The sequence below is a fragment of the Pinus tabuliformis genome, chromosome 4_1 (assembly GCF_031772625.1).
Source record: "Pinus tabuliformis cultivar Carrire ecotype Pingquan chromosome 4_1, CPIR1, whole genome shotgun sequence".
NCBI lineage: Eukaryota > Viridiplantae > Streptophyta > Pinopsida > Pinales > Pinaceae > Pinus > Pinus tabuliformis.
Genome location: NC_142303.1, coordinates 104,697,531 through 104,707,985, shown reverse-complemented (window position 1 = coordinate 104,707,985; position 10,455 = coordinate 104,697,531). Strand labels below are relative to the sequence as shown.

The following is a 10,455-nucleotide window of genomic DNA, read 5'->3' as shown; positions in this document are numbered from 1 at the left end:
CACCAAACACAATTTGTCTTATTGATCTTACGGATATTACATATATAGGAATACATGGTCTTTCTAGATTCGAGAATGGTGGATATAGATTACTAAAAATATCTAGTACACCTATTAACCTAGAAACTCACACAATACAACTCAAAACAACTTAGAAATCATGAAAGCATTACTTCCAACATCGTATACTATTAACCATTTTTAAATTCAAAAAATACTACAGTTCAATGTGGGACAAAAACACCACATACATATACTTTTGAATTTTATACTATTAACCAGTCTCAAAGCTACCTTTGCGCGCGGCTCTGCAACGGAAAACTTCCGCGCTGCTCTGCAACCCTTGGGCTCGGCCCTGCCCTGCCCGATCCGGGCGTGGAGCTCTGCTTTTCGGTGAGATCTTCGGTGTGCGGGGAGTTTAGGATTGAAGAGGTTCAGGATTCGAGTTGCAATCGCGTTTCGACAGCTCTGGGGGTCGATCTGAGCTGGTGCATGGGGTCTCTGCTTTGATCCCCGCCCCTCAATCCCCGATCATGGCGAATGGAGGCGATCCCTCTCCGCCTTCAGATCTAGATGCATTCCGTTCCCTTGTTGCTGCAGCTGATAAGCGGCCGATCTCGGCCTCACAACAAAAGTTCGTTAAGAAGTTGGACAACATCCCTACGGTGTCTCTACCGGTAGACGATGCTTGTAGATCAGCGCTAAACCTTGCCGAAAGGGGCCTCATCGGCCAGTTCACAGGGCTTTGGCCATCCCCGAAGGCAGTAGATGAATGGGTCAAACGAAACTGGATCCCGCTGGTTAAGGAAGGAATAAAAAGCCACTTTGTAGGCAAAGGGTTCTTCGTCTTCGTGTTTGACAGTGGGGAAGACCGAAGCTTGATCTTCAGAAATGGACCTTATTTCATGGGCCCTCAAGGGTTATATTTGAACAAATGGTCTCCAGATTTTGACCCTGCTCAAGATGTGCCCACAGCTGTCCCTGTTTGGGTGCGCCTCCCGCACCTCCCTCTCCATTGCTGGAGTCAGAGCTCGCTGAAATCCATTGGCAATGCCCTAGGCAGGTATATTGATCAGGCCCCGAGGAAGGATCAATTCTCCTGCGCACGCATCTGTGTAGAAGTTGATCTGGAGGTCGGGCTTCCTGAAGCCATCAAACTTTCAGTGGCAGACTGGTCGCATATTCAAGAGCTAGATTACGAACAACTGCCCTTTAAATGTCGACATTGCCATGAATATGGGCATTTTGCAAGATATTGCAAAAAAAAAAAACGAGGAAATAGCAGAAAAAGAAAAAGGCGAGCAGTGGAAGCAAGCAAAGAGAACAGCAAGCAGCAGGCAGAATAACAAAAACAAAGCAAAAGAGACAGGGAACAAATCAGGGCAAGAAGACGCAAGTAATCAAAATAGTGGAAGCAGGGAAGCTAACAATAGTGCAGGAGATAAAAACCCCTTCGAATCTCTTACACCACCAGTAGATGCTCCAGAGGCCGAGCAGGAAGATCCACCACAGATGAATAATGCAGACAACCAGGAGCCAGGTAACATTCCAAACCCGAATTCTAGCAATACCCCTTCTCCTTCTTATGCTGACATCATAAAACAAAAGAAGAAGAACCTAGAAAACACGGGCTCATCTGATGAGGAAACCTTTGAAAGGCCATCAAAAAAAGTGGGAAGAAGAACAAACAAGGAAACTAGGGAAGAAGAATCAGAACGACAGAAAACCCTAGGCAGTCAAACTACCATTGAAATGACCATCGGGAGAAATACAAGACCAAGGGCGTCCAAGGGAGGAGGCCCCACCCCATCAAGTGGTAAATGATGCAGTTGGTCTCTTGGAACTGTAGGGGACTGGGTAACCCCAATAAGGCAGAAGCTATCAAAGACTTATTGAAGATGGAAACCGCGGACATCCTTATGCTCCAAGAGACTAAAATAGAAGGGGAAACCCTTCTAAACACTAGCATTATGAAATGGAAATATGATTCAGGAAAGGCTGTCAGTGCAAGGGGCTCGGCCGAAGGAATAGGCACATTTTGGTCAAAAAACTCCTTCTCATTAGAACGATTCTATAAGACCCAACATTGGATCTACACAGAACTGCGCCACACTATAAGCAATCTCCCCCTTGCTCTATTTAACTTGTATGTCCCTGTTCATTATGAAGAAAAGAGAGAGTGCTGGAGGACACCCTTAGATTATATAGAGCAGATCAACCCCACAAATATAGTCATGGGCAGTGATCTGAATATAATTCTAGATCCCAAAGAAAAAAGAGGAGGGATTTACTCTAGGGATCCCTTCATCAATACAGTGGGAAATCTGATACTGCAGTGGGACTTAGTTGACTTCAAACCCGTGAAAGGAAAATACACCTGGACTAACAATAGAACAGGCGAAAATCAAATCTCTGCTAGGTTGGACAGATTTCTCATCAGCAGCTCATTAATGATGGATAACAGAATAGTTTTTTCCAAGATCCTCCCAAAGCTCACATCGGACCATAAGCCAATCCTTTTATGCCTAAAAGAAGAAGAAGATCTTGGCCCCCTCCCATTTCGTTTCAGCCCTCTCTGGGCAGGTAAAGAAGGGTTCTTTGAAACAGTCCAAACAGCATGGAGGATAGATGTACTCGGATCCCCAAGCTATGTGTGGGAGGAAAAAATGAAAAACACATAAAAAGCTCTTAAAGATTGGATAAAGAAATCTATGCAAACACCCACTAGGCAGAGGAAGGAGGCTGTTCTTCAGTTAGAAAGAATACAATTCGAAATGGAGGAGAAAGATCCCTCTCTCACAGACTTAGCCAATGAAAAATCTGCCCAAAGGAATGCATACTACTCTTTTAGAATTGAAGAAGAACATTGGCGCTTAAAGTCTCGAAGCCTGTGGCTCAAATCTGGGGACAGAAATACCACATACTTTCATAGATAGTGCAGGGCTCGCCTTTCACGCAATCATATAGCAAAAATTACCAGCACTAGCGGTCAGGTGTATAAAGGATTTTCTCAAATCAAAGAAGCAGCTGTAAACCATTTTCAGAACCTTCTAAGTGCGGAAAGAAATGGGAATGAGGAGGATGCAGAAGAGTTTCTCACAAACATTCCAAACCTAGTCAGCGTGGAAGACAATGATTCTCTGTTGAGCCCAGTCACGGAAGAAGAGATAACTAATATAGTCTGGTCCATGGAACCAGACAAAGCTCCAGGACCTGACGGATTCTCAGTTCATTTTTATAGAATTTGTTGGGAGATAATCAAAACTGATCTCTTCAGAATGATAAGAGGAATCCTGAGGAAGGCAAAAGTGGGTGGAGGAATAAACTCCACCTTCCTCGCTTTAATCCCCAAGGAAACAAACCCAGGCTCCTTCGACAGATACAGGCCGATCTCGCTCTGCAATTCATCCTACAAGATTGTGGCCAAACTGCTGGCTAACAGAATTAAGCCCCTTCTTCAAAAGCTCATTTCTCCGGCCCAAGGTGGATTTGTGAAAGGCAGACAAATCCTGGACAATGTCATTCAGATCCAAGAAGCCCTCCACTCCAGTCAAACTCGGAAAGAACAAGGTATGATTATCAAATTAGATATGTGTAATGCTTTTGATCGAGTTAATCGTTCTTTCCTGTTCAGGGTTCTTGCAGCCTTTGGATTCAACCAGGATTTCATAAAGCTCATCAAAGCTTGCATTGAAAACATCTGGATCGCCCCAATGGTGAATGGTAGACCAGCAGAGTTCTTTTTAGCCACCAGGGGATTGAGGCAGGGCTGCCCTCTTTCTCCCTTTCTCTACATTCTGATGGCTGATTCACTAAGCAGAAAGCTGACTCAGGAGAAACAAATCGGTTCCATACCTGGGATAAGAATTGTGCAAGGCATAGCCCCCGTGAATCACGCGCTCTTTGCTGATGATTCACTCCTTCTCGGGGGTGCTTCCATGAGAATCGCTAACTCATTCAAAACCATTCTCCAAAAGTATTGCAGCATCTCCGGAGCACTAGTCAGCGAGAGGAAAAGTGTTGTTTATGGATGGAATACTGATCAGCAAACAATTGATAGGATTGCCAGCGAACTGGGGTTTAAAGGCTATGCAGCGTGGGATAAAATAAAGTATCTTGGTCTACCTCTGACGATGGGATCCAACCGCAATCACCTGTGGGAGGAGGTGATTTCTAAGTTTAAAAAGAAGATTGCAGCGTGGGGCGGCGTTTGGCTCACCACAGGCGGCAAGCTCACTCTAATCCGTTCTGTGCTTTCAGCCTTGCCCACATACCAAGCCTCTCTGCTGATGGCTCCAAGACAAATCGCAGATCAAATCTCCTGTCTAATGCGGAATTTTCTGTGGAACGGTGGGAAGGGAAACAACAACCGATTTCATCTTATTAATTGGGAAACAGTGAAGCGTCCCATTGCCGAAGGCGGACTCCAAATTCGTGACCCCCAGCAAGCAAATCTAGCTTTGGGTTGCAAACTCCTGTGGCAGTTAATAACCGAGCCTACGCACCCTATCAGCCAGCTCTTAAATCTCAAGTACCTCCAAAATCAGTCGATCATCTCCTTCAATCCAGCGCTTTCTCCTAGAGGAACGCAGGCTTGGAGGCTCTGCTGTAAAGGGATCGAATTCTTTAGAACTCATCTGTATAAAATCCCAGGGAATGGCAAAAACATATTGTTGTGGAGAGATCGAATAATGGGTCACCCCCCACTTTCAGCCATTAATGAAATTGCAGATTTAAGAGCTTGGTTAAGTTCAAAAGGAATCCGGAAAATTGAAGATATAGCAGAGTGGGATAACAAAGGCAATTGGCAGTGCTGGTCATTGCCTAACATTCCAGCGCATTTAAAAGATCAGTTAAATACTTTCACAGATGCAATTACAGACTTTACTCCAGTGCATAAGGACGAAGAAGATTCATGGGGATGGGGAAAAACAGGGGAGTACACAGCCAAACAAGGATACCTACAGATGCAAGGTAAAAAGGATTCTCCGCATCCGGCAACAGTGTGGAATCAGATCTGGGAAAACTTCAGCATTCCCAAGATCAACTTCTTCTGCTGGACTTTATTCCACAACAAAATCCTGACTGGAGATAATCTGTGCAGAAGAAATATTGCTGGTCCTCACCGATGTGCGTTCTGCAAAAATGCATTGGAAACCTCAGTTCACATGTTCATCGAATGTGAGTATGCACAGAAGGCCTGGACTAGCTTCTTGACAGGGCTGAATGTGAGACCCCCAGCACACTGTACGATCACAGACATGTTCTCGTCTTGGAAAGCTCGATACCCCTACAACATCATTGATAAATCTCTTTGGCACAAGGTGTGGATTGCAGCTCCAAAATATGTCTGCTGGAAGCTGTGGCTTTCCCGGAACGAAATTGTCTTCAACCAAAAAGAAATCACCGCAGAAACAACAGCGGAGCAGGCCAAGAAACTCCTAATAGAAACTCTGAGACAATCCAATGTCAAAGACAACTCCCTTCGAAATGAAGAAAGGGCATGGCTGGATGGCTTCTCCCCCACGCCGAGACCTTCAGCAATCATTCGCCCAACTCACAAGGAAAATTGGCAGATTAGAGACACCTTGGATAATTTTCAGAAGTGGTGGAAATCACAAAGAAAATGCACTATCTTCTTTGACGGAGCCTCGAAAGGCAATCCAGGAAGATCAGGAGCAGGGGGGGTCATCTACCTCCCGAATGGGAGAAAAGAGGATTTCAGCTGGGGACTTGGGCTAAAAACCAACAATCAGGCAGAAGTCCTCAGTCTTTTAAAAGCTTGTCAACTTGCCAGAAAAGGAAACCCAAAGGAAATCATAGTCTTTGGAGACTCAGAATTGCTGATAAAGTCTCTAATAAACAAGAAAGGGCTCAAGGATCCAGCACTAGACAAACAACTCACAAGAGTGAACAGACTCCTGAAGGACTTTTCCTCAGTACAACTCTTCCACATCCTCAGAGAATTAAACACAGAAGCAGACAGACTGGCAAACACAGGATGTACTCTCGAAAAGAGCATGATCAGCATAAATGCAGGAGCACCGAATATGGCAACTATTCCCTAAAAGGGCAAGGAGTTCTTGTAAAAGCAGAGAAATGTAATATTTGAAACAACGAATTGTATTGCTTGATCTAACTTCAGCCACCCATAAATAAAAATACCCGTTTTAGTTTAAAAAAAAATTTATACTATTAACCACTTTTTAAATTCAAAAAATGCTGCACTTTAAAAGTTCAATATTCCGCAAAAACACCACATGCATATACTTTTGAATCTTATACTATTAACCCCTTTTTAAATTCAAAAAATGCTGCACTTTAAAAGTTCAATGTTCTGCAAAAACACCACATAGATGACCTTCACTGAAATTATATATTTCGAAAGTAACATTTAACCTTCTCCGAGGATATACCAACCGCTCCAGCCATTACAATAACTTATTTCTTACAAAAACTCAGTTATAATCATAATTTTTAAGAAAACCTACCAAATCTTAATTTTCAAAAAGAATTCTCAATAACCAAGCTGTTAAAAATTTCCGCATAATGTCGAAACATCTATTAGAATAGAAAAAATACTAACACTGATTTTCACGGCATCTTGTACTGATCTTTTCTTTCAAACTGAACGGTTGACATTATTAATTATGGACTACCGACAAGCCGGCGGAATTCCTTCATTTGGTCAAACTTAAATATTTGACATTTTATGGTAACCACTAATTTAAATGATTCAGTTATTTGTATAGACAATATCGAATTATTTAACTCTACATATGGTTCATCGTTGAGTAATATGTTGCTGTGGGTGGATCATTCTTGTTTTGCCAACGCCAATTCTATGCTTATCATCGATGGAATTATATATTGCTCGCTTTCTTCCTTCCCTGCCTCCACACCTCTTCTTCCTTGTCCTTACTGCCTGTTGTGCCTCTCTATTCCCCTGCTCGTTATGCTTAGACGCGCAATATGAGATGTGCCAAAATACTAGTAAATGCGGGAGTATGGATATAAAGTATCCCTTCGGTGTAGGAAACCGTGGATGTGGTCACCCTAAGTTTCAGATCAACTGTGTACAAAATTCAAGTCCAGTTATCGAGATTCATGGCCTGAGTTACACAATAATAAGGATTAATAGCTATGGTAGCAGCTTCCTTATTGCCAGGGGCAAGAACTGCAATTTTTTTTATCATCACAGTAATTATACTCAGATACCGCTCTCAGAACATGGGGACGACCGCTTCAAAATTTTGGGTAAAGATAACAGGACTCTAGGCGTGTACCGGTGTAATATATCATTTCAGGATGCATTCGACTCCAGTGGACGGCAACTCAGGATATGTAATGCTACTGTCTATTACAAATTCTACAGCTCAGGCGATTCGTCGATCCGGGGATGTTCTATGGAACAAGTGATTGTTGAGGTCGGAAAAATGCAATATCTTTCCACTGATACACAGAGAAATAACAGCTGCAACTCATGTGAAGCAACTGGAGGAATATGCGGTTACAACAATTTGGACTCAACTAATTTGCCATTCCTCTGCTATTGCGAGGACGGACCCCATACTCACAAATGCTCCGGCCATGGTATGTTTTATTTTAACCTTTTGCAAAACTACTTGCAACTAGAATTTCCTGTGTGATCCCAAGTAATTTAGGGTAGTATATGGCCGATCTTTGTCTCTCTCATTTGAAGCTTCCAATATTAATATCAATGGGTGTACTGAACTCAAACATCTAAAACAAGATCTTATTATATGTATATGTGAATAATTCCCGTTACTTATCATAACTTTGTGTTGTGGCCGCGTTACAGGTCGTGGAAACAACTTGGCCATTATAATAGGTAAATTTATGATTTCTTCCAAATCCTTTTATCCGCTTTAACCCCTGCGGTGAATTGTTTTTCTTTATTCTATTCGGGGTCCAGGATTACATTGATATCAATCTCTAAATTCCACCACAGGTTGTTCCTTCGTGGGAGTTGCTCTGATAGTGGTTATACTGTCCTTAGCGTGTTACCAGAAAAACAGAAAGCCTCCTCCCAGTGGTGTTGTTCCTACACATTTACCTGGGCGTGAGATGGACAATTTGCCTATATTCTCTTACGAAGCACTTCGTCAGTCTACAAATTGCTTCCACGAGGACAACGAACTTGGCGTCGGAGGGTTCGGGTCGGTGTATCTGGGTAAACTTTGGGACGGACGAACTGTGGCCGTGAAGAGACTTTTCCAGGATAACTCTAGGAGACTCGAGCAGTTCATCAACGAGGTGAAGATATTTTCGACATTGAATCATCCACACCTTGTTCGTCTTTATGGCTGCACTTCTGCAGATGGTCCAGAGCTGCTGCTGGTATACGAATTTGTCCCAAATGGGACCCTAGACGATCATCTTCATGGCGACCGCAAAAACCCCAAGGGATTACCATGGAATGCCCGCTTGAACATTGCTATTCAAACTGCCCAGGCCTTGGCTTTTCTTCACGGCCTTGATCCGCCTATATTCCACAGAGATGTGAAATCCTCTAATATTCTCTTGGAAGAGAATTTGGATATCAAATTGGCTGATTTTGGACTTTGCAGGCTTGTACCTGTAGATGCTTCTCATGTCACTACTATCCCACAAGGCACACCAGGGTATGTTGACCCAGAGTATTATCAGTGCTATCAGCTGACCGAGAAATCCGATGTCTACAGCTTCGGGGTCGTTTTGGTGGAGATTATCTCTGCCAAAATAGCGATGGACATAAATCGGAACAGAAGGGAAATAAACCTTGCTAACTTAGCGATAACCAAGATTCAAGAAGGGGCTTTGGATGAACTAGTAGATCCGCTGCTGGAGATTGAAGTGAATCATGAAGTAAAGGTCATGGTGAGTGCAGTTGCAGAATTGGCCGTCAGATGCCTGGCGTCAGAGAGGGATGACAGACCGCAAATGGAGGAAATTGTTGTTCAGCTTGAGAATATCAGAGATTCGTATGGTGCCTCGACTGGTGCAGGTGAACAACAGCAGTTGGGATCGTCTTCTAACATCAACCAGTCAAACACAGTGCCTTTCTCTCCCATCTCCGTGCAAGACAGGTGGCCGAGTATAAGTTCCACTTACGAGGACCCACCACATAAGTGCATAAATTTCTCTTCCTAATTGTATAATTGCAACTTCAAGCATTTAAAGCTAGTTAAACAATATGATTTAATTACTGTAATTAAACTTCAGTTGAAGTATTTTGATATTGTTACTGGATGAATAAAAGCTTGTTAAACACCATGCTTTAATTACTGTAATTAAACTTTTAACGAAGTTTTTATTGTTCTTAATCGTGGTTCGAATTTCTTTAGGGTGAGGCTCTGTAATCGGACTCAACGGTTCATCTAATTTACTATTAACCATCAAGAGATTTGAGTCAATTCGTTTTGGATTAAAATTAAATAATTTAAATTAAATAAATTTATATATTTAAAATAAATAAAAATTAGTACTTATATATAAGGTTATATATTTGAGATTGAAACAAAAAAATTTAATCGCTTCAATCCCATCTCATGGCCTGGCTGTTGACATTGGCGACCTAAAGTCTATTTTTATGAGCAAGAATAAAGGAGTAAATTGCAAATGACATGAGACAATCCGATATGTAAACAAATTCTATTTAACAAGATGTTAAATAAATTGCAAATGATATGTGAGACAATACAATATGTAAGCAAATTCTATTTCACAAAATGTTTAATTTAAGAGGTATTTATTTTTATTTTGATGGTATTTATTTTCTTTGATGTGGATTATTGTAAAATTGGTATATTTTTAAATGGTTAGTTTATAATGATAAACTAAATGTATTAGAAAATTGTTGTTTTTATATATAAAAAAATTATACAATTTTGCATTGTGAATATTTAAGTCTAAATTATGAAACTTTAATATAAAAAATAAATTTTCATACTTCACTATGCATACTTATGGGTCATCCTAATTTATGACAATAAATCAATAAAAATGACCCATTTTTACTTGTTTGATACCAATAATTTTGTCTAGGTGAAATAGCTATTTTCTATTTGACTTTAAGAGTTTTAATGTATTTTTTTAATGTTGGTACATTGGTTACAGATTTCAAAAAATGGATTTGTTTATCAATTTGATTAGAAAACTTATCTAGGTCATGGATGGATGTGGAAATCTCAAATGTTTTGTTAGCAATTTTGTTTAGGCCTTTTAGATGTTGGAGTCACTCCCGGACACTTCAATACTTTATTTGTTAAATGATTATGAATTTCTTCAAAATGCATAACCATTGGTTGAATTCTTAAAATCCTCTCAAATTCCTATTTTAAACCGAGTTAAAACTTGTCTTATTATCTATAAAATCTTCCATTTTAAAATCAATTATATTCTTAGTAATTTTTTGAAATTAATTTACCATATAAAATCTTATTTGAGATTAAA

The 10,455-nt window shown here is 41.0% G+C and overlaps 2 protein-coding genes across 2 annotated transcripts; both read left to right on the top strand.

Annotated features, from left to right (window-relative positions):
- The first annotated feature begins 533 nt into the window (after window positions 1-533).
- Window positions 534-6,068, top strand: LOC149174435 (uncharacterized). Its single transcript, XM_089420849.1, has 3 exons — window positions 534-1,059; window positions 1,253-1,540; window positions 2,968-6,068. Exons 1-3 carry the CDS (start codon window positions 534-536, stop codon window positions 6,066-6,068), a joined length of 3,915 nt encoding a protein of 1,304 aa, XP_089276975.1.
- A 721-nt stretch (window positions 6,069-6,789) lies between these two features.
- LOC149174434 (LEAF RUST 10 DISEASE-RESISTANCE LOCUS RECEPTOR-LIKE PROTEIN KINASE-like 1.2) lies at window positions 6,790-9,269 on the top strand. Its single transcript, XM_089422597.1, has 3 exons — window positions 6,790-7,593; window positions 7,823-7,852; window positions 7,973-9,269. The coding sequence occupies exons 1-3, from the start codon at window positions 6,858-6,860 to the stop codon at window positions 9,151-9,153; spliced, it is 1,947 nt and encodes a 648-aa protein (XP_089278723.1). The 5' UTR covers window positions 6,790-6,857; the 3' UTR covers window positions 9,154-9,269.
- Window positions 9,270-10,455: the final 1,186 nt, after the last annotated feature.

Bases quoted from the DNA above. Each gene is read 5' to 3' on its own strand.
- LOC149174435 (XM_089420849.1), top strand. From the start codon at position 534: ATGGCGAATGGAGGCGATCCCTCTCCGCCTTCAGATCTAGATGCATTC. The intron at 1,060-1,252 runs GCAGGTATATTG...GCATTTTGCAAG, and splicing joins ATCCATTGGCAATGCCCTAG to ATATTGCAAAAAAAAAAAAC. The intron at 1,541-2,967 runs GTAACATTCCAA...GCAATCATATAG, and splicing joins TGCAGACAACCAGGAGCCAG to CAAAAATTACCAGCACTAGC.
- LOC149174434 (XM_089422597.1), top strand. From the start codon at position 6,858: ATGGAATTATATATTGCTCGCTTTCTTCCTTCCCTGCCTCCACACCTC. The intron at 7,594-7,822 runs GTATGTTTTATT...GCCGCGTTACAG, and splicing joins TCACAAATGCTCCGGCCATG to GTCGTGGAAACAACTTGGCC. The intron at 7,853-7,972 runs GTAAATTTATGA...ATTCCACCACAG, and splicing joins CAACTTGGCCATTATAATAG to GTTGTTCCTTCGTGGGAGTT.